Source organism: Pagrus major, chromosome 6 (assembly GCF_040436345.1).
Source record: "Pagrus major chromosome 6, Pma_NU_1.0".
In the NCBI taxonomy this organism is placed as follows: domain Eukaryota; kingdom Metazoa; phylum Chordata; class Actinopteri; order Spariformes; family Sparidae; genus Pagrus; species Pagrus major.
Window position 1 is genome coordinate 36,043,070 of NC_133220.1, and position 27,448 is coordinate 36,070,517.

The following is a 27,448-nucleotide window of genomic DNA, read 5'->3' on the forward strand; positions in this document are numbered from 1 at the left end:
GCACATTCAAGCAAAGTTGGACATTTCTCAGACTTTGGCTTTAGCTTGCCATAGATAATGATCTCTGAACTCTGGAAGTGATTCCTTAGTTAATGCCTTAGTTTATCAGACTTGTAACTAAACCATGGTCTACTGCAATTGACTGCAACCAGAAAACGCAACAGCAAACATAGTGCAACACCTTTAGGGTGAATACAACTCAAGCTCAGAGCTGCAGAACCATTACACATTTCCTGCCTTGAGGTGCTGGCTTAAGCATTATGAATGCTTCACAATGTCAGCTAGTGGGTCCAAACTGGCTCCTCTTTTATCAACACATGACCTCAAACTTGTATGCTCTCAGTGCTCTGTCAGGGAGAAAGAAATCACATACACATTAAAATCCGTCCTCCACCAGTGTGCAAGCAATCTCGTGCTCTGCAAAGCCAAAGGTGGCAGCAAATGGAGGCCTGTTTCTAGGCGACCCGCATTTCCAAACCCGAGTAAGTACGTGGTGTGTTACCACTTTGTGGAGGGTTCTGGTTGCACACGCCACAAGAACCGATGCACCTTTGCCAGAAGCGAGGAGGAAGCTGCTGTATGGACATTTGAAAAGCACCACAGCTTAGACCATGTGCTTCTCTGTCATCTTATAGCTCAGTCTGTGAGAGGGTCTGATGAGCCTGACAGCTCTGCACCTCTGAGTGATGTCTTTCCAACTCTAGATTTGAAGGTTGTGTGTGATCTGTGTTCCATAAAGGAGAAGGAAGTAACATACACTGTTCAGTCAGTTAGTCACAAGTGCAGTAGAAATCTGCTTCTAGCCAAAGAAAAAGCCTCCAACCAATGGAGGCCTGTCTCTGATCGGCCCACACATGGTAACTTTGGTCCAAGTGTTCTTTACCAAAAGTGTAACTTCTTTGTAGAGGGCTCTGGATGTGCTCAACATGGACAGAGATGCACTTACGCCAGAAGCAATGAAGAGGCCATTGTATGGAATTATATGAGAGACAAAAACATTGATAAAAATCAATTCATCAGACTTGTAAGTGAGCCTGAGCCTGTTTCACATACACCAGAAGGTACAGCTGAGCGCATACTCCAAGAGTTTTCAGGTGAATTCATTGAGTTGTGTAAAGACTGCTTTCATGAACGACCACAAAAACTGACAGTCAAAAGGTGGAATGCAACTTGCTCGGCAGATGCAGCACACACCTGGGATCCAGTCTTAGTTTATCACTTATCAGAGAATAGTGGAAAGCACATCTACAGCCAAGTGCGCCCCCTTCCCCCAAACTGTCAGTTTAAGTACTGCAGTCATGTCAGGCAAGGCAAGCCCTGCTGGCATCAGGCCGGCCACTGCCAGTCTGCCCAGAGCGAGGTGGAGATGGCCGTGTGGAAAGCAGAGCACAGCGGGTTCTACGTTAGACCTCATCTCCTTCAGTTAGGCCAGCGTGAGCAGACGGAGCCCAGAAAAGTCACCATGTACTGCAAAGTGTGCCTTCTGGTCCTATCCTCCCCAGAGAGCTTCTACAAGCACTGCTCCTCTTTGGAGCATGCCCAGTTACTCTCTGAGGACACCATCACCAAGTGGGAAGGACGTCAGCCGCCACACAATGTCCGAGCTCAGCTTTGGCTGTGTGAGAGGTAAACAACACGACTACTACTACTCTTTACATGATTTACATCTATACTGTGGATTCATAAAGATTATTTATCCTGGCTTTGTTCCACTATTGAGGACAGTCCTTAAACAACCCAGAGTGTAACCCATTTGTTTTACCAAAGATGCCTTATATTTCCAGGATTGCATGTAGCTTTATGGGGTTCTTCACCAGGCTAGTGGTATTCTATATTTATTTTATAATTGTCAACAAATCACATGAAAAGGCCAACATCAACAGTGTGTTTCTCTGAAGTTTCCTGACTTAATTTACTTTAACTGTCAGTAATTTCTTACAACAGCTATAGTCTATGAACAGATCTCAGATTGGAGTTGCAGTTTGGGACTACTTTCAGCTGTGGATGAATCCGCATTTGGGGGTCGAGTGGGTTTTAGGGACAGCAGGATGGTGTATGTGGGATTAAGCGAAGATAAACTACAATGTGCGTGTTTATGGTAATGAAGGAACGTGTCACCCAGTGCAACAGTGTGACTCATTTATTTGCTTTTAATAGTTTTGGGGCAACAGAGCTTTATGGTGGCTTTAGATGTACACAGAGTACTTGTAAGTAGGATACATTCAATATTGGTCTTGGTATTTTCATGGGAATATTTTGACAATAAGTTTCCTTATAGAACATCGCCAGACTTGTTTTGTTCTGATTGTATCCCAATGTCATACTACATGCCAACCTTAAACTAAACTAAATTACATATACAAGATGCCAGCATGTATACTAATGCGGTGTTGGTGTTGATGGACACTATTGTCCAACAATGCACTACACAATGGAAATGTATGAGCTACTCATAGTTTGAAATGAATCCAAACTAAAGCAGATGATGGTGACATCTGGAAGATTTGAAATGCCTAAATGAAAACAACTAATGTGAAATAACATTACCATTGTTATATATTTTTCCTTTGTAGTTGCAAAATTAAGTGTGTCATAATTAAATGAAAAACAGATGTAAAAGGAAAGTTTTTAAAAATGTTTAAAGGTTCATTTACTTGTCATTTAACAACAACAGGGTTGTAAAATGAAAGACTTTCAGTCCATTAATGCTACGTAAGAGAAGACAAAACAAAAGAAACTATTTCATAAACTGGAGTGATGGTGAGTTCAGGAGTCTCATAGTCTGAGGAGTGAAGCTGCTCTGTAGTCTGGTGGTACAGCAGCAGATACTTCTGTGTCTGTTGTCAGGTGGCAGCAGGGTGAACAGACTGTGGCTGGGTGGCTGTTGTCTTTTAGTATCTTTGGGCTCTGTGCAGACGTCTCACTTCACTGATGTCACTGATGCTCTGTAGATGGTACCAGTGATGTTCTGCTGGTTTTAATCACCCGCTGCAGAGCCTTCCTGTCTGGGCTGTGATGAACCATGCCAGTTTGTGATGTTTCTGGTCAGGATGCTGTCTATTGCTCCTCTGTAAAAGTTAGTTGAACAGTAATTGGCCTTAGATCTGTGTCTTAAATAACAAATGTAATTGTTTTTCATACAAATCAAAATCAATTCAAACAACTCACATAACAAGAAACTAAGTGAAGAGGTGTATTGCATTTGTGTCCAGCAGAGGGCAGCACAGACCTGCCAATGCTAAATGAAAAGCACGATCATTAGTTTTCTCATTGAGGTGCAAGGGAGCTTGATCCTTTATGATGGGGACCACCATTGTCCATGTCAAAATAGGAAACAATCAGCTGTACAATCACGTTTGCCATGACAGACCACCTTTCACATGAACTTTTAGCACTTTCCTGTCGCCTAGCCAGCCAGAGGGACCCTACTACTGACTGTACATTCAGCTGCATTTGCAACTGTCTGCAGTTTTAAGAATTCTCAGTCTTAAATGTAATTAGATAAACTGTAAACAGCAGCATCCTTGCAATTGGATAGGCGACAGAAAACAGTTTTAATGGAAAAGGCGATCTGTCATGGCTGCCAGCAGCTTGTCAGCAATGATTAGGTCGACCCATGATCTCATCCCCAGGCGGCTGTGATTGGACAATTTTTTTTTTTTTTTTTGATCAAAATTTTATTTTGTTTTTCAAAAAGAAAATTAGAGAGACATAGTAAATGATACAGGGCACAAGGGGGTGTGATAAATGGACAATATACAATAGTCACAAACAAGACGAAACACACAAAAAAAAAAAAAAGGATTAAAAAATGAAAGATAAATAAGTAAATATATAAAAAAATAAATAAATAAATAAATAAAAAAAAGGGGGGGGGGAGGAAGGGGGGGGACAGAACCAGAGCAGATAAAAATTTTAAAAAAAAATAAATAAATAAAAATAAAAATATAAAAAAAATAAAAAAAGGAGGGAAAAATTAATGTAAAAAGATTCTCTGATACCACATAACAATAACAAATACATTACAGACAGGGTTCACACTCACAAAGACAACCACCGACAAAACAAACAAGACAGACAAGGCCTGTGGGTTTAGACAACCCTAATAATAAAATAAAAATAATTAAATAAATCAGTAATAATTGTCAAATAAGCTGTGATGCGCTAATTTTCTGAATGTGCTCAATGGCCTTAGACCAGGTCAGAAGGGAATCGAATTTAGCACTATTGATTCTGGCAGTAGATCTTTCCAGCAAACAAATATCAAAAAATAAATTAATCCAAAGTTTCTTTAGAAGGATAGCAGGTTCAAACCAGTTTTTTATAATAGACTTTTTAGTTGCAGTGGAGGCTGCCATTAAGATCCGCTTCTCCTGAAAAGAGAGAGACACATTGGGATTATACCCCAGTAAATAAAGAGCAGGACAAGTAGGAAGAGATTTACTAATAATTTTGCTAACAATATTATTTACATATTCCCAGAAAGCATTGATCAAGGGACAGTGCCAAAACATATGAAGGTAATCCCCTTTCACTGAGTTCGGACAGTTGGGGCAAGCATCCTTATCTGTCAAATTCAATTTGAATCTGCGCTCAGGGGTGAAGTAGAATTTGTGAATAAACTTGAAATGAATTAGTTGATGAGCTAAATTCTTTGATGATGAAAATAGATTAGTCCATATTGTATGCCAGTCACAAACCAGATCAAGAGATTGGCAAAAGAATTCCCAGCCATGTAAAACAGGAAGGGGTTTAACACCAGTTGAAACAAGCTTGGTATAGATCTGAGAAACTAGTTTGGACTTTGAAGAGAACAGTGCTGTTATTGGATGAAAGCCAGGAAAGACATCCCAAGGAACCCCATAGGTTTTTAAGGCAGTGCGGAGTTGAAGGTAAAGAAACCATGAGGAACCTGGGATGGAAAAAGAATTTTTGAGGTCTTGAAAGGATCGGAGACCTTGGTCATCATAGATGTCCCCTAATACCTTGATCCCCTGTTTGGACCACTCGTGACAAGTAAAGGGGATGGATCCAGTTAATAAAGCATTATTGTGCCAGATGGGAGAAGAAGAGTGAAATTTACGCGCAATAGATAAGTGCTTTTCAATGCAGTACCAAATAGATAATGTGTTAGATACGATAGAACCCATATGTAATTTAGCAGTTTTAATTTGTGATTGGACAATTGATTGTTTATCAGTTTGGTATTGATGATACGTCTCGAAACAAAAAAGCTCCTTCTCTGCTCCTCATTGACCCTTTTCACGGGGTGGCCATTTTCTTCTAACGTCAGGGTGGGAAGTTTGAATGCTGGGATAATGTTATGCTGCTGTGTTGCAGGTCATATAAACTGTTACCATTTCATCATTGACCAGTTGAGTAGCAAGTTATTGGACAATGAAAATCTAGAGGGAAATTGGGACATATTTGATAACTCATTAGCTGACAACATTCGACCACTTCCTTGCTATGATTGCCATTTGATTTTGTCCTGTGTGTTTCACTTCCGGGCTTAAAAAAACGTGTTGATATTTTATCATTTGTGCCTTTCCTATTGTATCATGTGACACTATAAACAGTAATGTTAGCTAGGAAGTGGTTGAATGGTAACATTAGCTGTTGTCTAACAGAAGGTAATGGGTCATCAAATATCCTGTTTTACCTTGGAATACGCCCGATGTCCCTGGATTTTCACTATCCATTATCTTTTTAGATCAATCTGGAAGCAGTGAACTGATAAGAATTAGTCGGATTCCCTATGTTTATGCGGCTTGCAATCTTGAAAACAGTAGTACTAGAGTTGAGCCTCCCACTCTGAGCGTGATGGAAAATGACGGCCATGTGAATATGGTCAATAAAGGTGAGGACAGTGCTTTGCATTCCTACTGTGGGACAACACTCAACTGGAATACAACTCTTCACTTGGTTTTCTGCACTGTTATTTGATTTTAATTTGAAAATGTATGTCACAATGAAAAACAATTAAGTTGTTAAGACAAGAAGATCGCTTTCTTTGTTTGATTTGATTCAATTCAGGCGTTGTAAATCTTCTTACAGTAAGGGAGCTCCAGGAACACCTCAGAAAACTAACAACAACAAAAAGTATATCAATATAAACAAGTATAAATCTTTGGAAGAAACATTTCATGTATTCTTTTACTGTTTTTAAGTGACAGTCTAATTCACATATGCTTTGTAATGTACAGTTAAAATTGCCATTTTATCCTAGACCACAAACATGCGAGTACGGCAACAAGTGCCCTAAAGCTCACTCTGAGGCAGAACTGCAGGAGTGGATGATGCGTGCTACAGAAGAGAGGAAGATCAGAAATAACATCGAAGCCCAGGGTCTCATGTGCTATAACGAACGTCTCTTGGAGGAATACAGAAACAGCAGTAATGAAGTGCATATTGTGAGTACAATATTTTGTGTCATTATTTTCTAATTCTGTTCAAGATTGTTTCTGTAAGGATGTGCCAGTTCTCAGTCAGCTGAGAGGCACACCATGTTCTCACATCCTCCCAGTCTGTCTCAAGGTCATAGCAAACTTTATCACTTCCCTGAAAAGACACACACTAAGAAATCAATACATACTGTACACAGTGTAGTACATTCACACATCAAACAAAACTAAAACTAAAATGGCACACATACCTCATCCAAAGCCCAACAGTACTCACTAGTCCGTTTTACACACATAGAGATTCCGCTATAGCACCACAACAAAGGCCCCCGTTAATGCCGCCTGTGTTTTGTTCACACTGAACAAAGCAGCACCAGCATAAAGCTGCTCTGGGAACCAAAATCGTCCTCAGAGTCAACATCATAATGTGGAAATCTGTGATGGTTTCCACCTGCAAAGCAAAAGATTTCTCAGCAAACTGTTTATAATCATATGGATCTTGTTATAATGTGTTGTGACTAAGATTCTGACCCACCTTGCATTGTGGAAAGCCACAGAGACAAGTTTTACATTCAAAATTACTAGTGTGGGACCTTTCTCTTTTATTTTGAGCAATGTCAAATGAAGGATCTGTTTAGTTGTCTGTGAACGCCAACAGAACGTCTCACCGCTGTCCGGCACTGCCGCCCTACACTTTCACATAGACGTCATCTCGCCTCTGTTGCGAAATGAAACTGTCCCCCCATTCCACCTCTATAACTTTTATACATATGGTGAGGTGGATTAACAGCGCAATATTCCCACCTTGGAAAGGGGCTATAGATATCAGACACCTAAATACAGCCGAGTAATTTTTTTATCAACATCTATGCATTATTCCATGAAAAATGTACGAAAATGTTGAAACTGCTTTATCTCACAATGTTAAAGAAAGTCAGAAAATTGATCTGTCCCTCTAACTGGATCTGCACCAATCCTCCATCCAATTTTCATGAAAATCCATTTAGTAGATTTTGTGTAATCCTGCTGACAAACCAACCAACAAAAAAAAAAAAAGGTATTTCCATCAAGTGCTAAGTGAACAAATGCACACGTCAAAGACAGACTGTTACTGATGTTCTTTGGTATTTTGCTTCACTTTCATAAACTACAGTGGAGATCAAGATACCTAGCCAGATGTGGACCTAGTGCATTGTGGGTGCATAGTCGCCTCCCGGAGATATTAATGTCTGGGTATTAATGATTTCTGCATCCCAAACATTTCCCAACACCGTAGAATGATTCCTTTTTTAATTGATTACATTTAGAGGAAAAAGTACATTTCAAGCCCAAATGGCTCTTCATCATGAACAGAGGTATCAAAAACTATTTATTACTGAAGTATCTTAAATGATTATATGAGTTTATAACTTTAAATAAAGACAGTTGGTCAGTTGATCAATGCATTCATTAGTTCATCACCCTACTACATAACAGTATTTTGATTTACTGTTTCAAACAGATATCAGAACAAGTTGACGATGTCAGCATTTCGTGTGATGAAGATTTAACTGTGGAGTGTGAACAGATCAGTGCAGCACTGCAATGGAACTTCCAAGTTGAAACAGAGGTAAGATTTTTACAATAAGGTAGGGAACTTGGCTACTTTTCCTGTCAAAAGCCAAAATGTTCAGCTGCTGAATATCTAACTTTAAGGGATGCCCTGATCATGTTTTCTGCCGCAAGTAGAAGATCATCTTTGAGCTATATTGACCAAAACACGGACAATAGGGATCTTTTTTGGTTTTGTTATAGCAGATGGTATAGAGGTAGGCTGATAGGTCAGTTTGAATGTTTTGTAGAGTAGTGGAACCTCAACCAGATAGCAGCTTAACCTAGGCTGTTAATGCTGTGCACAGGTGTTTAAGCATAGGTGTGTAGTACTAAGTTGATGAAGGTTCTCAGTCATCCAGGTCATGGTAATTCTAAGTGCTACATCGTATGCAACTGCACTGGCCAAGAGGCTTCACATGGAGGCCAGTTGGGTCAACGACCCACAAGTGCATCGTTAACCCAACCAGCTTTCATGTGAAGGCAACCACAAGTGACTGTAACACGTGTCCTTAACAACTCTGTAAGGACACACAGGGTTATTAAACTTCAATCTTACCACCTCTGTGTGCTCCTCAAATCAATACTGCTTGACACTTGAGGATCATGATGGCCAAACAGTTGGTGGATTTTTTTGTATTGTAAGCCTGAGGCTCTAATGCCTGCTTCCTTTTCACGCTAAGCTTTTCAGCTCCTCCTTTACTTTTTGACATTTTCATCTGACCTCGCTGTTGTTGATGCACGTCTCTAGATTGTTAACGCAACAGGGGGCAAGCAGGACCATTGCTCTAACAAATTTCCCAGCATGCCTTTCTTTGTCTCTTTTGGGAGGAAAACAACCAAATAAAATAAATGGTGGATAACCTAAGACTATACATCATTTTTTATTTGTAATAAAACAGTTTGGGGACATTCCCATAGCCGATGGCAAAATATAAATACATTTAAAAAATAGGTTGTAACTCAAAACCAACCGTAACAGTAAAGTACAACCAGGGAAAGTGGTATATATACGTGCTAGCTTACTTTACTCATTCTATGTTGATACTTGTAAAACTTTTTAAGTGGTTAGATGACGATAATGAGTGATAGACAGGTAGGTCTGGTGAAGAGGGAAGATGGGCCGGTGCCAACAAATGTCATGGAAAAACGGCAACAAAGATCTGACCAGCCCAGCAATGCAGAGCCCAGTGTGCCAGATGGCCAGTCCACCACTGGTTGGGAGTTGTGAAAATGCATCATAGAAAACAAATGTTTTAATCTCTCCAACACCAGCAGGAGAACCGATAACGTTGTCGCTCATAGTTACTACCTTCTTTTCTAATTAAGCCCGGGGTATTGAACCTAGGTTTTTGGTACTCATCCCTGGGGCGTCATAGATATGATCACTGAGTTTTTTGGAATTAACTATATACTTATCTGTACTTCATATTTGGTTTGGTTGGTTTCTGTATGTTTGGATTTGCACCTTACTATTTAGTTGTAGGGCTGTCAAAGTTAACGCGGTAGTAACGTGTTAACGCAAATTCCAATTAACGCAGTTAATTTTTTTGAAGCGCGATTAACGCATGCATGTTATGACACTTATGAGAGAGGAGCCATCAGGCTCGAGACAGGTGATGGAAGCACTGAAGGGGACCAGGCTGGAACATGAAGACACTGGACTGGCAAGAATAACACGCCCCAGAGGCACAGAACCTGGTGTGGACTTGGACACGAGCTTTGTCAGTCCTCAGAACAACTGAAAAAGAAAAGTTTCAAATTAAAGTACTTATAGTAGTACTATACTATGGTAGTATAAGTTTATTCTGAGTATGTTCAAAAAGACAATGCTGACATCTTTAAAGGAAGTTTATGAAGCTCAACAGTAGATAAACAGGTTAACAGTCATCAACAAGAAGGCAAAAAACAAAACAGGCAACTTCACAGTTCACATTTGGTTTTAATGTCCATTCTGAGTGATCTGATCACAAGTGGACAGCTTTCTGCCTCCGCGTGTCTCAAGTGACCATTTGTGATAAGATCTCACTTCCCTGTTCTGGGAAAAATGCAAATGAAAGAAAATGTAAATGCAAATTAACACATACATCAATGCAACTAATGGATACTATGTTTTTTACACAATTAAAATAAATATCTTCATGTATATGTCCAAATAGGTAATAATTTGTTGTAGACAGCATTTCAAAAAGTTTGGTCAGTTTCTCCACAACTCATTAAATTCAGTGACTTTTCTTTTTAGGTGAAGAAGTTGTCTATATTGGTTAGTGTTTACTGAATTTGGCATGCTTACCATCAGTTAAATGTTGTCTTCATAAATTGAGTGTAAATGAAATCAGTTGAAACTGTGTGTTCAAAGAGCTGCTATATGTTGGCAGGTAAGAAGCATTTTAGACACAGACGGAACTTGTATTAAATTGCATATGTTGCAATTTTGTATTTGTCATTGCAAAATTTTGCAGAGTTTTGTGCAGTTTCTGCTCACTCAACAACTCTTAAAATCATACGATTTGTAAGGGACATTGCAGTCATTAGTTCAATGGTTGGCTCGCACCCTGGAGCCCTGGGTCTCCTTGTTCAAAAAACTTGCTAGATATCTTCGGCCTTATTTGGAAATAGGTCTACCATAACATTTTTGAACGCGTATCTGAAATCCAAAAATATGTGCCTCATAATTTCACAATTTTTGGTGTATATACTCTGGGGGAAAGTATTAACCCATATTTAAAGTGCCATATTCATTTGTGGTCCTATTGTGGGCCTATCACATATTGGCTCATAACTCAAAATGACTTTGAGCAATCATAATTAAACTCACATCCTGAGATGTCTCCTGAACATACACACCAAGATTAGTCCAAATCTGATGAAAGGGGGGCAAATGGCAGAACTTTGAGTGTGCAATTAAACTTCACAAAGGGCGGGCACAAATTTCACTTTGCAAGCTCTGGGGACAAGTATTAACCAAAATCTGAAGTGCCTTACTGATTGGTGCATGTGGACTCGGCATATCACATATTTGCTCATAACCCTAGATGCCTTTAAGGAAATCTGATAAAATTCACTGGAGAGATGGTACACTATCTCCTGAACATACACACTGAGTGCGGCTTTAGTTTCCACTGATTTTGCTGCCTGAGCTGCTGTATTCTTCAAATTGTTTTTTCTTTCATGTTCCAGAAATATGATTATTTTGTCATAGTATGCTTAATCGCCATTTTTCTTTACAGAGACAGCTTGTGCATGTGGCGCTGCTGAAGCAAGAACCAGGAGCTTCATTCACCCTTGGTGACATCAGTTCTGTGCCTTGCATCTACTCCTCAGGTGAACACTTTCGCAGTGAAGACATGACCTATGACATCAATGTGTCTTTCACATCCATCAACCCAGGCCTCTATGAACAGTGGTTAGTGCTAGATTTTGACATGAGACCAGTGCTCTTGAAGAAACTCAGAGTAAGAGTAGGCCAGCTGTCACTGGATGACATTAAAGAACAAACTGTGAAGTGTGGAGCCACCTTTCAAAGTGTTGAGCGTTGGCATCGAGGTAACAGGGTTATCATCCCATGTTCGTCCAGAACAGAAGAACAGGAGGAGCTGTTAAGGGAGTACAAGCCTCCCCAGATAAGCTTTCAGTATAAATCCTCCTACAACAGCCAAACACCTCTGAATAGTGACAACTACAAAGAAAGAATGCACCACTTCCTGTACAATGAAGAACGGGCAGAGGACCAAGTTGTTTCAAGGTAATATGCCTCTCCATCCTTTTCATTTAACAATGCTTTGAATGTGCACATACTTATAAAGAGATGCTAATGTTTTTCTTTATTTATTTATGTTTTTCTTTTTTTTTCTCATTTACTTTAGGTTAAATGTTTGCGGAGAAATTACAACATTGGATACATTGAACAGTACACAGTTTGGTATGATGATGGCTCCTCAGGGACAAGTCTTCTGTGCTGTCTCAATTCCTTGTAATCTAACACCAGACAGTCCTGAGGGACAGGTACTAAAGCGAAGCATCCAGTCTGGCCTGATAGCCCCTTTATCTTCAAGTGGTCAGAACTCCAAGGTCTATGAAGCTCTCATTCTGAAAGACAAAACAAGTGAGAACAAAATGTATTTGCAACTGTCCAAACAATGTTGCGCTGATCTTGCACTCAAAAGCAATGAGTCGTACCAAATGGAGGTGCAGTTTCAGCTAAACCGCCACAGCTTCTGCACCATGCACATGGCTGTAGACCTCCTTCCTGATACAAAAAGAGTGCTACCAGACCTTAAAAACTGTGGAGTTCCTGTGAATAGCATCCACTATGAGAAGCTGAATACAAAACAGCAGTCAGCAATTGACTTTATCACAGGGAATTTGAGCATTCAAAACTTTGTGGCACCACTCCTCATTTATGGACCATTTGGAACTGGGAAAACATTCACCCTTGCAACAGCAGCCAGAGAGCTTTGTAAGAAGCCTGACAACAAAGTGCTAATTTGCACCCACACCAACAGGTAATATATACTGTCAAAAGTGTATTCAATGAAGCACATAGTCGGTCTTTAAATCTTGTGTTATGTTGTGTTTCAATGTGTCAATTTAGGTTAAAGGTCCAGTGTGTAATATATGGAGTATTTAGCGGCATCTACCTGTCTTATATATCACACGTCTTTGGCACACTCCCAGCCCTAAATATCTTAGTGTGTTGTCTTACTGCAACAGACAAGAAATAAATCCAAATAATTCTTGCTAATACTACGTGAGAGGCACAAGCTGAGGCTTCGGTGTGATAATATTTAACGTTATATGTGGCGGCATGTCTATTCAGTGAAACTAATGTACTGCTAATATTCATTGTACATTATCCAGCTTGTGTACAATTAGCAGCAGGGGGAAATATTTATTACGGTTGGTTGTAATCTTTTTACGTTACTCTTACCTGTCCCGCAGAAAGCAGGACACTTCGGCGTCCATTTGCAAACATTTCTCTGTCATCAGAGATTTCCATCTTGGAAAGACAGCTCCAATGTTTATTCTTGTTTATGCGGTCGCTTGTCCCAATCTCGTTTAGCGTCAGTTTTCGTTTCTTCGACAACGATTCACGCTCCTGTGATTTTTCTTGTACAAACTAAGAATGACCAGCAATCCTTTATCAGATTGTGGTTTCAGACTTCCCACAATACAGATTGTTTAGCAGGAAACAACAGACACTTCTTCTCTGACTTTGACCCGGTCATTACCGGCTGCCACGTGAAATGCAAAAGGCCCTCACTAGTGTCAGGTTTGTCTGTTCTGGGCAACTGTAGAAACACGGCGGTGCAACATTGCGACCTCTGTGGACGGAGACCAGCTCCCTACAAAGATATAAACAGCTTATTCTAAGGTAATGAAAACACAACGACTCGTATTTGCGGGTGATTGTACACTGATTAAAACATACTTATTAATATTACATTCTATTTCTGCCTTGTCTGTTCTGCTAGATGCCACTACATATTACACACTGGACCTTTAAGGTCCTTGCTCTAAGTTGTACAGCTGTAAAGAAGTTTTAATACAACAACACTAACATGTATTTTTACCTTAATATTTTTGCTTCCTTTCAGTTCTGCAGATCTGTACGTCAGTGATCACTTCCATCCATTCATCGACAAGAAAAATGATGGAATGAGGCCGATTAGGATTAAAGCAAACAAACAAGGGAGTGCTTTGTTTGCCACAGATGAGATTACTTTGAAATACTGCCTTTTATCAGAAGATGGACAGTATTTTCTACCACCTACAAAAGCTGCCCTAGATCACCACAAAATAGTCATAACCACCACAACTATGGCAAGACACTTTCATGACCTAAAGCTCCCAGAGGGATACTTTACCCACATACTAATTGATGAGGCCTCTCAGATGCTGGAATGTGAAGCCTTGATGGCCCTAGGTCTTGCTGGGCCAAACACCAGAGTTGTCTTGGCTGGAGATCACATGCAAATGGGACCAAAGCTTTTCTCAGTTGATGATCATCACCGGTCAAATCACACACTCCTTAATCGTTTGTTCCACTATTATCAAAGCCAAACATGTGATGCTGCCCAGAACAGTAGAATCATATTCAGTGAAAACTACCGCTCAACCAAAGAAATTGTGGAGTTTGTGTCCACCAATTTCTACGTTGGTAAGAATGATATCATCAAAGCTATTGGAAATATTCCGGCTCCTGCAAATGGCCATGCCCTAAAGTATCACCATGTTCGAGGAGAGTGTCTCTTGGACACTGTGTCTATGTCTTGGTATAACAAAGAAGAAGTTGCTAAAGTGATTGAAGAAGTGACGGAGATTCTGAAAAACTGGCCATTGGCCTGGGGGACCAAGGACCAAAGCTCAATCTGTGTTCTCTCAGAGGGATCTCAGGTATGTTAGAACTTTGTAGTTGTCACGCATATATACATGTATATGTATATATATATATATATGTGTGTGTATATATATATAATGTATAAGCACCGTCATTGTGATATTGTCAGAGTTGTAATGATCTCGCTTGTTAATATGGTTTTTAGGTGCGGCACATTAGGGCAGCGCTTTCAAGAAGAAGTCTTGCTAAAGTCCACGTTGAGAATCTTGCCAATGTACAAGGTAATTTATAGCTTGAAGAACTCCTGCATGATTATACCATTATGTTGGACATAAAGGATGATTAAACTCAAACAGCACATCTGACTATTCAGTCATTATACTTAAATTCCCTTTCGTGTATATTTATGTTATTTTACATAATAAATGTTGTGTCCATGTGTTAACAGGCAAACAGTTCAGGGCAGTCATAATGTCAGCTGTGCAAACACGTGACAGCCTCAAAACATCTCACCTGCCTGGTCTGGAGCTGTTAAATGATGCCCGTGTGTTAAACACTGCATTGACTCGGGCTCAGTCCCACGTGGTTGTGGTTGGAGATGCTGCTGCCCTCTGTTGCTTTGGGAAATGCTCAAGAGTGTGGAAGAGCTTTGCAGACCATTGCATCAGCAACAACAGTGTTGCACCAAAGCATTTCACCAAAGATTTCTTTGAAAAAGATGTTTTGGAAACTGCAAGGTTTCAAAAGTCTGAACATGTGAATGAGAGGGCCACTCCCACTGATGCAATTCTTCAAGAGTTGAAAGATAAGTATGAACAACTAAAACCAGAATACAGTTCAGATGAAGACAATTTGGAACTTGAAGACTTCAGTCCCCACAAGTCAAGGTCATCACACAATATCACTGATGTTGACACAGACGGAGAGTTACGTAACGAACAACCAGAGATACACGAGCGGGGAAAGCTGGTCAGGGAATCATATACCAGAGGTTATGTCATACCATTTCAAAACCCCACCAGACGTATAAGCATTAAGGGAAGGGCAAACCTGGGCAAGGCCTTCACTGGAGACGAAGTGGTTGTACAAACAGCAAAGGTGGTCAGCGTCACCACGGAAGCAGAATCAGCCCGTGTTCTTGTGTGCCTGCTTGAGGATGAGGATCACAGCAAACCAAGACAGAATTCTAAAGATTTTGTCAGGAGGATAATGATGCCCCTTAGAAAATCTGAGCCCAAGGTATGCATACTGATCAACAAGGCAAGACGCAACTTCATTCCAATATGGGAGCAAATTAATGGACATTGGACAGTTGCAGCATGTGAACGTCTCAGTGAAGAGCTCAAACAGAACAATGTATTTGTGGTGCAAGTGATTGGCTGGAAAGAACATTGTTATTTTCCATTAGGGAATGTTATAGACATTATTCCAGTGGGAGGATCTTTGAGTGATGGACTAAGGATCCTGAATGAAGAATTTCATGTGCCACCTACTACGTGTACATCAGACCAGGCTTTCTCCGAGACTGATGAAGACGAAACATACAGACAGGACTTATGCGAGGTAATCACTTTCACTGTTGATGGAGAAACAGCAGAACACTTGGATGATGCCATCAGTGTCAGGGAAATTGGAGACCAATATGAGTTGGGAGTCCATATTGCTGATGTGGCAAGCTATGTGAGTCCAGGTTGTAAATTAGATGAAGACGCAAAACAACTTGGTGCTACATATTACGGCAGAGGGAGCCCAAACATTCATATGTTGCCCGAAGACTTGAGCACTGAACACTTAAGTCTTCTGCCGGAGAAAGATCGCAGGGTGGTTTCATTAATGTTCAATGTAAACAAGCAGACACATCAAATCATTGGAACGCCGAAATTCCAGCTGTCACTGATCAAGTCTAATCGGAAGTTGTCTTATGAAAATGCAGAGAACATCATCTCCGAAAGATACAGAGAGAGACCTACATTTGACACAGTAGAAGACTGTGTCACAGTGGCTTATTGTTTTGCAAAAGCTCAACGGAAGAGTAGACTTGTGGACTGGGCTTATTCTCAAGCTGATGGTAAGAGATTGCCTGGAAAGCGCAAAGCCAATCTAATGATTGAAGAGCTGAATGTGTTATTCAATACACTTGCATCTGAGCAATTGATTGAATCAGAAAAAAGCATGTACTGCACACCCCTTCGCTGTCAGGAAAAACCAGATTCTGTAGAGCTAGAAAAATTAAGGCAGCAGAACCGTGCAGAATGGATAGCACTGTCTTTTCATGTGCGGCACAAAGTTCATCATGAGGGACAAGACCCAAACTGTGAACATTTCCGCATACTTACACAAGTGTGGGAAGATATCCAGTCAGCTGCCAGAGAAGATGATATAGACAAAATGGTGGACCTTATTGCTGCAGATGACATCCACCCTCTGCTTCAGCCAGTCACTGATCAGTTCAGAAGGTGCTCTAGTAAGGTGTATGTCATCCGATCCAACTCCTCTCAAAAAGCACAAGCTGGGCATTATTCTCTGAACGTGAGATCTTACACCCAAGCATCCTCGCCAATACGGAGGTACATTGACATCATCTTGCAAAGACTTTTGCACTCCATGATATGTAAGAGGCAGGTCCAATACAGTCAAACAGAGATTTCAACTTTGTGCAATCAATTTGAGCACAACATCAAGAATGCCAAGGAGTATGAACAAAAGGCTGAGCAGATCTCCTACGCAGTGAGCATGAAAAAACAAAGTGCTTCAAAGTTAGGCTTTGTTGTGACTGAAGAACCCGGCAGAGATAGATTTGCAGTTTCATTCCCTTTTAACAAGAACATATTTGCAGAGAGTTTGTCAATTATGTACAAAGATTTACAATTGTGGGATCAACCCTTCTATGATAAAGCAAATAACTGCATTACTCTAACATGGAAAAGGCGGATCTATGCAGTTGACACCATGAAAATCTACCAAGAGTCAGAAATCCCAGTCCGTGGTCCCTGCATTGAGCTTCCACTGAAAATATGGAAAGCCACAGTTGAAGCAATTGATGAAGAAAAATGGGATCATGCAAAGTTTCTCATAATGGGCGCTGATACAAAGCAATATACCCCTGAGGAGAAAGAGGTATCAACAGTACAAAGGGGACATGAAGTTGACATGAACCTACAGTTGCATACTGGTGACACCCTGCAGGTCCAAATGACATCAGAAGTAAAAAGGGGTTATCACATGCCTGCTGTTCAGTTGGTGCACATTAAACCAAAGTTTGAGATCTGTGTGGAACATGTCCACAGCCCTATCACGTGCTTCTCCAGATCTGCAGATGATCCATCAAGGAATCAATACAGTAACACAGAGGAGTATGTACGGATCTGGAAACCGTTGTGTGCGATGGAATCTGCTACCAATGCAGTGGATGAAAGTGACAGCATAATCATTGAGAACTTGGTGGTAGACTTCAGTCAAGTGCAGGAAGGAACACTAACAGGAAGCTTCTTCTTGCCTCTGAAATGGATCGATGAATGGGCCATTGAGTGTAACCTTTCAAAGTGCTTTCTGTGCATACGTAAAAGAGGTCTGACGCTGGCTTCAACCCTTGAACATTCTGCACTGGTGGACCCAAAAGAGTTCACATGGGTGGCCCATGGTGTCACAAGAAAAGTAGAAATAAAGAAAAACCCTCCAAACGAAGGAAGCACAGTGGAGTTCTATGTCAACCACCTGTCGATGGAAACCATTCCTGAATGTGTCTTTCAGAAAAACACTTTCACAGTTGAAATAATCCCAAAGCTCCTGCCTGACATGTAAGTTCAAGTGAAGTTCAATTTGACCATAGCAACATAACATTGCTTATGATATGACTTTTCATACTTCTCATCTCACATTTGTCTTGCACCAACTCAAGTTTTAATGCTTCAGATTATGCTGTTAATGTATGATTTTATTATTCTTTTTTGTAGTCGGAAAGAAAATGCTGTGGTCAGCATTACATCTGCATGTGATCTTGTCAAGACAATAGCACTTGGACAGCACATTCCAAAGGAGGGTATGCTCTTTAGTCAGCAGTTAATAGTTGCATGGATTTTTACTGTTTGTTTCATGCTAGTCAAGTCAATTAAAACAGAACAAATATTGTACATTCCTGCAGTGTCCTGCAAATTTGATGAACTTTTCTTTGCAGTAATAACACAGTGGCACATCATGAGGAAAGAGCTACCAAATGGACTGCCAGGCCTTAACCACAGTCAGTATCTTGCTGTGGATAAAGCTCTGAATAGTACCTTCACAGTTATACAGGGACCACCTGGTAAGAGCTGAAATTTTCACCCTGATGCCCCATATTTTATACAAAGGCTTTAGCCAATTTTCCAATTTTTCTCTTAGGAACTGGAAAGACGGTAGTGGGTGTGTACATTGTGTACCGTTTCTTTGAGCTGAACTCTAAGAATCCAAGGAAAGTTGATGATCCAAAGGATGAGAACAAGAAACAAGTTATTCTCTACTGTGGCCCATCCAACAAGTCTGTTGATGTTGTTGCAGGCAGGTTGCCTTGTTACTCTGCTTAAATTTCAGCTGCATTTGTTTCAGTTACCATACTCAATGCTGTTTTTGTCTTTTACTTTTGTTACACAGAGTACCTGTTAGGGTTTGGGGACAGCCTAAGGCCCCTCAGGGTCTACAGCCAACAAGTGGAGATACTTGATTACCCATTTCCAGACTGCAACCTTCAGTTTTCCCGGAGGACTCTTCGCCAAGAACGTGCCAAACCAGAGCTCAGGTATTGTAATCACATCAGCTGATGAAACTAGGTTTTAAAACTTTTCCTAAATTAACTAACATAGGCTTATTTTATATGGTTTTAGGAGCATCACCTTGCATCACCGCATGCGACAGGACCAAAACCCATATTCGGGTCAAATAAAAGACTTTGACAGACGCATTAAGCTTGCCCTGGAGAAAAAAGAAAAGCTCCAAAGCATTAAACTTGCCTCTGAGGAAATAAAAGAGCTCAGACGCATTCATCTTGCTCTTGAGGAAAAAGAAAAGCTCCAATGCATTGAACTTTCCTTTGAGGAAAAAGAAGAGCTCCTGCGCATTCCACTTGCCCTTCAGGAAAAAAAAGAGGTCCTATGCATTGAACTTGGCCTTCAGAAGAAAGCAGAGCCCCAACACATCCAACTTTCCTTTGAAGAATTAGAGGACCTCCAACGCAGTCAACTTGCCCTGGAGCAAATAGAAGAACTGACTGCTGAAGAGGTGAAAGAGTAAGTTCAAATGCACTATTGTTTTGACACATCTTAAAACTGCATGAAATGTTTAAAAGTCACCCATTAGTCAGTAAAAAGTTGGAGATTCCAAAATACTACCTTGTGATATTGGTCTTATGACATGGTCTTGCAAAATAGATGTAATAACCTTTAACCAAAGTAACCTTTTGTTTAAACCGAATATTATAGTACAGCCATAATGTGACATGTTTGATACATGTGATGGCCACAGCTTTTAATGTAGGATAACTTGTCTTGTGAACAGATATTTTACACACCTTAAAAGGTGTTATCTTATCTCAGTTGTCAGATTTAAGGTTAGACCAACTACTTCTTTGCTTGAACATTCTCATTGCATATTATTCAGTCCACTCAGCCTTTCCATCTGATGATAACCAAGCCGCTCAGCCTCCCACTGCCCTGTCAAACTGCACTCCTCAAAGTTTTCAAGCATTTTCAAGCTGAAAGAGGTTTTGCGGTCACAACTGTGACATTCAAAATTGCTGAGTAACTCTATAAGCAGGCCTCAATAGCAATGTTGCTAAGTGTAGGAGGTTTGATTTACCAATAGATATTAGGTTAGAACTTTTTGATAGACACCAGTTATGCAAGTGTCTGGGTTTGAGAAGACAGATACCCTAGAGAGACTTCATCTGAAATCCCTCATGTATCCATTAAAAGTTAAAACTCAACCTGTAATAATATGATTTATGGGGAGTTAGGAATATACCCATTATGTATCAGTCTTAAAAAGAGAATTATTGGTTACTGGCGGAGTCTGATGAAGGGGTAAGAAACAAAACTCAGCCGGGCGATGTATTACTGTTTATTTATTTATTTCACGTCACTGGAACGAATGTATGACCATGGATAAGATCTGTTAAGCAAACATTAGACAAATGTGGGTTTTCATACATTTGGTTAGCTTAGAAATGTGATAGTATTTAATGGCTGAAATTCACAGTCGAACAGAGGTTAAAAGATCCTGTCTAAGGCCTGTCTATGTTTAAACTTGTTACTGCACTGCCTGTTACTGTTATTGCAGACATACCAAAGATTGTATGTAAACTAGGAGCATTTTTGGTTACTGTCTTGCCTCTCTTAAAATAACTTTGCTTGTGAATCCTGAATCTGAAAAAATGTTCAAAAAAAGCGGAAAGGTCTCGCAAACCTCACTGAGGGTAGAAGTTCCTCAGCAGTGTAACAAATGTAGATGTCACGCTACATTTGGGTGTGTTTGATTTAGGTCACTTACAGTGCTCGCTGGGGGTGCGTGCATTGTTGTGCCGCTAAAGCCCAACCCAGGTGAGACTGCACCACTTGCATCCCTTAACATTTGGCCAGTGAACTTACACATTGAACACATGTGTTGTCCAGAGTGTCAGCTGAGTGCAGAGTGTCTTAAACTTAAAAAGAAAACAAAAAAGCATATTTAAAATTTGAAATGATAATTTGAAGATGTAAAGAGAGTAAATGAAAATATCAAGGGTAAATAATCAGTAGATCTCATCATTTTATGTAATTTATGTAACTTTAGTGAGAGATTTTTTATAGGCTATAGCTGTGATCATAATGAGTAAAATGTATCTCTTAATCTAAAACAGCTTTATTTATTAGTTAGTTTTTTCCATCTCTGATTGTGTCCATCCTACCCTCATCCGGGACTGTCTCATCCACCTGATGAAAAACAGAAAGAATTTGAAAAAGAATTTAGTAGATTTCAGAGCAGCACTTTGAATTTGAGGAATATTTTTGCAGCTCTAACTGTATGGATTGGCTTTTCTCCTAGATACAAAAAACTCCTCATAGATGCGCGGACATATGAGCTGAAACATCATGACATCATACTGTGCACGTGTACACAGTCTTCCACCCCAAGCTTAACGAAGACAGTCAGTGCACGTCAGATCCTCATTGATGAATGTGCCATGGCCACTGAACCCCAGGCCCTGATTCCATTAGTCTGCAACAACCCAGAAAAGGTGAGTTTTTCCATTTAACATCAGTATCCTGCTCAACCTTTCCATTTACTTAATTACTTAATACCTTCATTTCTTTGTGCCTTGAATCATGAAAATACTGCTTAGTCTGAAGATACATTTTCAGAGCACATTATGTTTTTATATTGTATCTTTTTTTTTTTTCAAACATGTAATGTTATTATTCCATAGTATGTATTGTAAGAGCAAGGTTGTTCTATCCAACATGGAAATGCATTATTAAGCGTTTCCATTTCGACAATGAGTTTGTCAAGTGCTGGTCGTCGGCTAAACAGCTACCTACTCGCCTCCGTCTGACGAACTTAAAATTACAGGTCTTTGGGGCATTGGTTTCATCATTGTTTAGTAACACTCACTTGATGTTTGTCGATTTAAATTATTAGAGTTATTCACTCTAATGTCTTAATGTCACTTTCAGGTTGTTTTGATCGGTGACCACAAACAGTTACGACCCATTGTGAAGAATGCACGTGTGAGGAAGCTGGGGATGGCCAAGTCTCTGTTTGAACGCTACTATACAATTCACAAGAAAAGGGCAGTGATGCTGGACACTCAGTACAGAATGGTGAGGACAGGACATACACACTCTATATACATGCAGTGTGTATTGTGTATATTAAACAGTAAATTGTATATTTATGTATATATGTACTGACTGTAGCAATATCATATTACTAAATGTCTGTGTTTAGTATTTGAAATTATAATCAGAAACTATCAATCATGTACCTTCATAGCATGAGAACATATGCGAGTTCCCATCAAATGAATATTATGAGGGAATGCTGAAGACTGGGGTGGAGCAGCCGAGCAGTGTCCTACGAGTTGGAGACAAGACAATGCCAGTCGTATTTGGGGACATCGAAGGAACAACACTCAGACTTGTTGTCAACACAGCCAAGGGCAACGAGAACTCGAAAGCAAACCACAAAGAGAGAAACAAAGTGGTACTGTATTTAAACAATAATACTAAAATATAAGCTTATAAGTTACGATAGTCATTAACCTGATAGTACTCACTGACTTTATTTAGTAATGCTTTAAATCATTTTTAATAACTTTAAACTTTTGGTTTGGTTCTTTTGCAGATTGACATCGCTGAGAAGCTGGTGAAGACTGCCAAAGTTGAACAGCGATGTATTGTGATTCTGTCGCCCTATAATGCCCAAGTATCAGAAATCAAAGCTAAGCTGAAGGAGAAGAGAATGGATGGAATCACTGTGACCACTATCACTAAAAGCCAAGGTGACTGCAAACATAACGACAAATGCTTGAGCCACAATGCTCAAGAATATGCGATGTGTCAACACTGAACATGTAACCAGCATTTTATGGTGGCACCTTTTCCCAGTGGTGCTGGGTCTAACTACCTCCTGTCCTGTTCAGTAGTTTACAGTACATCAGTACTGTGTCATTTTATGACCATATCTCACATTTCGAATGTAAAATCTATATCTGTAAAATAGTTAATAAAGATACATGTAGTGAATTGAAAATAATTTTCACAGTTAGGAAATACTCTAGTAACTTTTCAACTGTGCTTGTCTACTTTTTAGTCCAGTTGACATCAGATTTTCTGATATAGACACTTTATCTGGCCATGTTAATGACAGTGACTCAGTCTGGTGTTTCAGTACAGGTCAGAAGAAACCAAAGACAAACCTTCACTCTGTTGTCTAGCGATGTCTCGTCATGTGACATACAATGTTTTGTCTTGTAGGAAGTGAATGGCGTTACGTCATCATATCGACAGTGTGCTCTCTGCCACAAGAAGAGATTGTGAGTGAACCAGACGGAGCTTGGCTATCCAAACATCTGGGCTTTGTGGGCGATCCCAACCAGATAAATGTGGGCATCACCAGGGCCAAGGAGGGACTGTGCATCATTGGTGAGATACTGCAGCTCATCTCTTCTTTTTGAATATGCTCATATGTAGCTTCATAACAATGTTTTCTGTCCTCTCAAAGGAAACCAAAGGTTGCTCAGCTGCAGTGGAGCTTGGAGAAAACTCCTCAGCCATTACAAGCTTCAGGATGCAGTGGCAGATGCAGACAAGATTTCAGTGCATGGTGCAAGATAGCTGAGCTCAGTTGTTTTTAAAAGGCTTGATTTCTACAAGCAGCACTGACACAACAGCATGACTCCATGAAAGATGTGTATATTTCTGTATTTTTTTCTGGGATGTTGAAGTATCTTTTTATATATTTTTTCAGTTTTATAGCAGATTTGGGGATTTTGATATTGTATTTGTTTATTTTTATTGTGCTCTGATTTACATATACTCTTCTCTTTATGTATGCATCTGGAAATTGTACAACTTTGATATCAACTATCTGTGAAGTTTAATTGTTAGATGTGCTAATTTGAATTCAAAACCTTCAGTTCACAGTCTAAGGATTCTGATTTGTTTGTTTTTTGTATTTTTCATGTTTGTACCCTTGGCTACAGAAATGTTGATAAAAAAGTGTGCATTGTGTGAAATTTTGTAAAGTGTTCCTCTTTAATACATTCAATGATTTTATTAAATGTTTGTACAAATTAACAACGATTTAAAATGTGTTTTAGTCATGTGGGTAACGTGTTACAAAAGCAATGCTTTATTGTAATATATTTCTTTAAACAGTAATGGAGTAAAGTAATGCGTTACTCAGTAATATTCAGTAATATATTACTACAGTTATGTCATGTAACACGTTACAATCTATGTTGCCAACCAAAGTGAAGAGTTTATTGTTGTTTTTGTAAGCATCCATCCACACCAACATGACCATACTAATAAAGGCTATGCATGTGTTTAATACAGCCGAGCCTGTAAGTTCTGTGTTCAGTCTCTGTGTGACTGAAATGAGCCGTATTTTATAGCCTAACGATGAAGCCTGATCCTCCGAGCGTACTTTAATTTACATTCTTGAATCACATACTGTATGCCCATGCATTTCTTGTTCTGTGGACTAAAATCAAAAGGCATAGAAGAAGAGATTTTTGTCATGTCATGTCATTATGGGCTACATTATAGAAGGTATAGGTCTATAGTGTTTCATATGACTCATCCTTCAATTAAAAATATTTATTCCTATCTCATAATAAATCAGACTTTGATCCTCTGTCTGCCTGCTCATCCCTGTGTCCAAGGCCATTCCTTTATTCAAAAAGAAAAAAAGCCATTTACTTGTTCTATAGAGGTTATTTGGGCATTTTGTTGAAAGTAACTAAAAAGTAGTGTAATAAGTAATATATTACTCTATGCAGACAGTAATATTGTAATGTAATACATTACTTTAAAATTAAATTATCTAGTTATATGTAATATATTGCATTTTGAAAGTTACTTGCCCAACACTGGTGTAACCGTAATTACTGTACACTTTATATTTTGGGTTATTTTTATATATTATTATAATTTATATATGTTTATTATGTGTATTATTTGTATTACTTAAGTTATAGTAGTAATATATTAGTATTATATTATATATTATTATTATATTATTGTTACATTATATATTTCATTGTCATTTGCAGCACTTTGATTTGGGTGTTTTCATGTACAGTGTTTGGGTTGATTGGTTCCTTCATGCTTTTGTTTTGGTGGGGACAGGCATGTGGGTGACGGGTGTTCCGCCTTGTTGAGGGAGGTAGAAGTGGTTGTGTTGTGAACCCCGACATTGAGGTCAGAGATTATTTGTACTGTTCTGCCGTTTTGGTGATCATTAAAAGAAGACTGAAAACGAGAAGTGTAGCCCGCTATTTATCCACAGCCGGAAGGGACTGGAATACGCTACCAGGCAAGAAAAGAGGGTTACACTGGTAGTAACACACTGAAGTGACAAAAGCAAAAAAAAAGTTTCTGTCAACAGTAGAATGCTAACGTTAGCCTCAAGGGCTACAATGTTTACTGTTGCTTGGCAGCACCGTCAGCTGCTCCGGGATGTAATTAGTAGCTACATAGATCAAAAGTGGGTCAATTTAAAGTTAATTCAGTTAACCTCTCAAAAGTTGCCAATCCTTTTAAATTTTGGAGGATGTTCCAGGTTATAAAGATTGGTCATTATAATCACTGAATAATGTTATAAAGTTGTGGTTTTTAAATCATTGCTGCAGATGAATATACTTGGCAACAGCGTCTTGAAGAAGGTCAATTTCCGCTGCTGAGATCACTCTTGTTCATGCTTTTGTGGAGCTCCACTGTGTCTACATCCAGATCCCTCTCACTTAAAGATTGGGTGAACATTTCTGGAGAAAGATAATTAACTGTATTTAATGACCTGGAAATAGGAATCGACAATCACCTCTTTGTTCAGATTTGCTCACCTAACTTCTAAAAAATAAACCCTGACCAAAATAACACATTAGTTTTTTAACTTCACTGCTTACCCACAGACTGCTGGGAAATAACAAAATATGACAGGACTTTAAAAATATGCATATTACCTTTAGGGCTGTACAAGAAACCAAAAGCTGTTGGTGCTTCAGAGGAGATGAGAGTCATCTGGGGATTCACTAATAAACGTTACATCTCAGACATTCCCTCACCAGGGGAACAGCAGACTGATGAAGTCATCTGTGGCCATCATACATTTTGTTTCATAAGGGCTGATGTCAGCGCAGGACAAAGAAAAGACTGTGTTCTGTCATTCAAAAAGACACAAACAAACCCAGGACACTTGAAATCCAGCTGACTAAACCCAATACAGTTCTGACAGAGAGAGGGCTTTGGACTTGACTTGGCTTCATGTAACTGACAAAAAAAATATTAGGTTTTTTCAGCCTCATATGAAAAAATTACTCATTGGTCATCCACATGCTGGGACTACTGACTTTTCTGACTTCACACCACGGTAAGCTTTGTCAAAGACCTGTCCCTGCTGACAACCTGGAGCAGTCCAGTTTGGTGCACTACAATTTGTACAGGGCTTTAATAAAACCTTAATCAGAGATGGAAATAAATGACTCATCATACTACAATAACACTGAAATAAAATTGTCCTAGCAATCAAAAATATATTTCCACTGTCAAGCGGAGTCAGGTGATATATGCCTCGTGCGAGTGGGAAAATAAACAATGTAATTTAACAATATCCCTTTCATGCAGTATCCACTATAGTGGACAGATATTTGGAAGCCATTTTTAACCATTTAAGTTGGAGTACTATGTCCCAGACCCCCAAAATCCTGTCTACAATTCCAGTTAATTTGCCGTGGCATTGTTCTGACAAGCTTATGCAATGTCACAACATGCATTTCTGTCCAGAGTTGCGTTTATTTTTCTTGTATTGATGATGGGAGAGTCGGGCCACTGCATAAAGTCTTCTCCAGCACATCCCAAAGATTCTCAATGGGGTAAAGGTCTGGACTCTGTGGTGGCCAATCCATGTGTGAAAATGATGTCTCGTGCTCCCTGAGCCACTCTTTCACAGTTTGAACCTGATGGATCGTGCCATTGTCATCTTGGAATATGTCCATGCCATCAGGGAAGAAAAAATCCATTGATGGAAAAACCTGGTTTTTAATTCAGTATATTCAGGTAGTCAGCTGACCTCATCTTTTTGGCACATAACATTACTTAACCGAGACCTGACCAACTGAATCAACCCCAGATAATAACACTGGCCCCACAGGCTTGTAAGGTAGGCACTAGGCATGATGGGTCCACCTCTGTTCTTACCTTGATGCACCCATTACTCAGGAACAGGGTAAATCTGAACTCATCAGACCACATGACTTTTTTCCATTGCTCCAGAGTCCATCTTTATGCTCCCCAGTAAACTGAAGCCTTTTTTCCCATTAGCCTCTGATAAGTGTTTTTCTTAAGGCTACACAGCTGTAGGTCCTAATGCCTTGAGTTCTCTTCAC

General features: G+C 39.6%; 1 protein-coding gene across 1 annotated transcript; it reads left to right on the forward strand.

Annotated features, from left to right (window-relative positions):
- Positions 1 to 24,699, forward strand: LOC140998712 (3'-5' exoribonuclease HELZ2-like). Its single transcript, XM_073469072.1, has 19 exons — positions 1 to 1,626; positions 6,230 to 6,413; positions 7,906 to 8,013; positions 11,225 to 11,739; positions 11,861 to 12,499; positions 13,592 to 14,390; positions 14,540 to 14,615; positions 14,783 to 18,131; positions 18,288 to 18,373; positions 18,509 to 18,634; positions 18,712 to 18,867; positions 18,961 to 19,105; positions 19,191 to 19,592; positions 21,385 to 21,577; positions 22,014 to 22,160; positions 22,333 to 22,542; positions 22,684 to 22,840; positions 23,316 to 23,483; positions 23,563 to 24,699. Exons 1-19 carry the CDS (start codon positions 275 to 277, stop codon positions 23,673 to 23,675), a joined length of 8,925 nt encoding a protein of 2,974 aa, XP_073325173.1. The 5' UTR covers positions 1 to 274; the 3' UTR covers positions 23,676 to 24,699.
- The last annotated feature ends 2,749 nt before the right edge of the window (positions 24,700 to 27,448 follow it).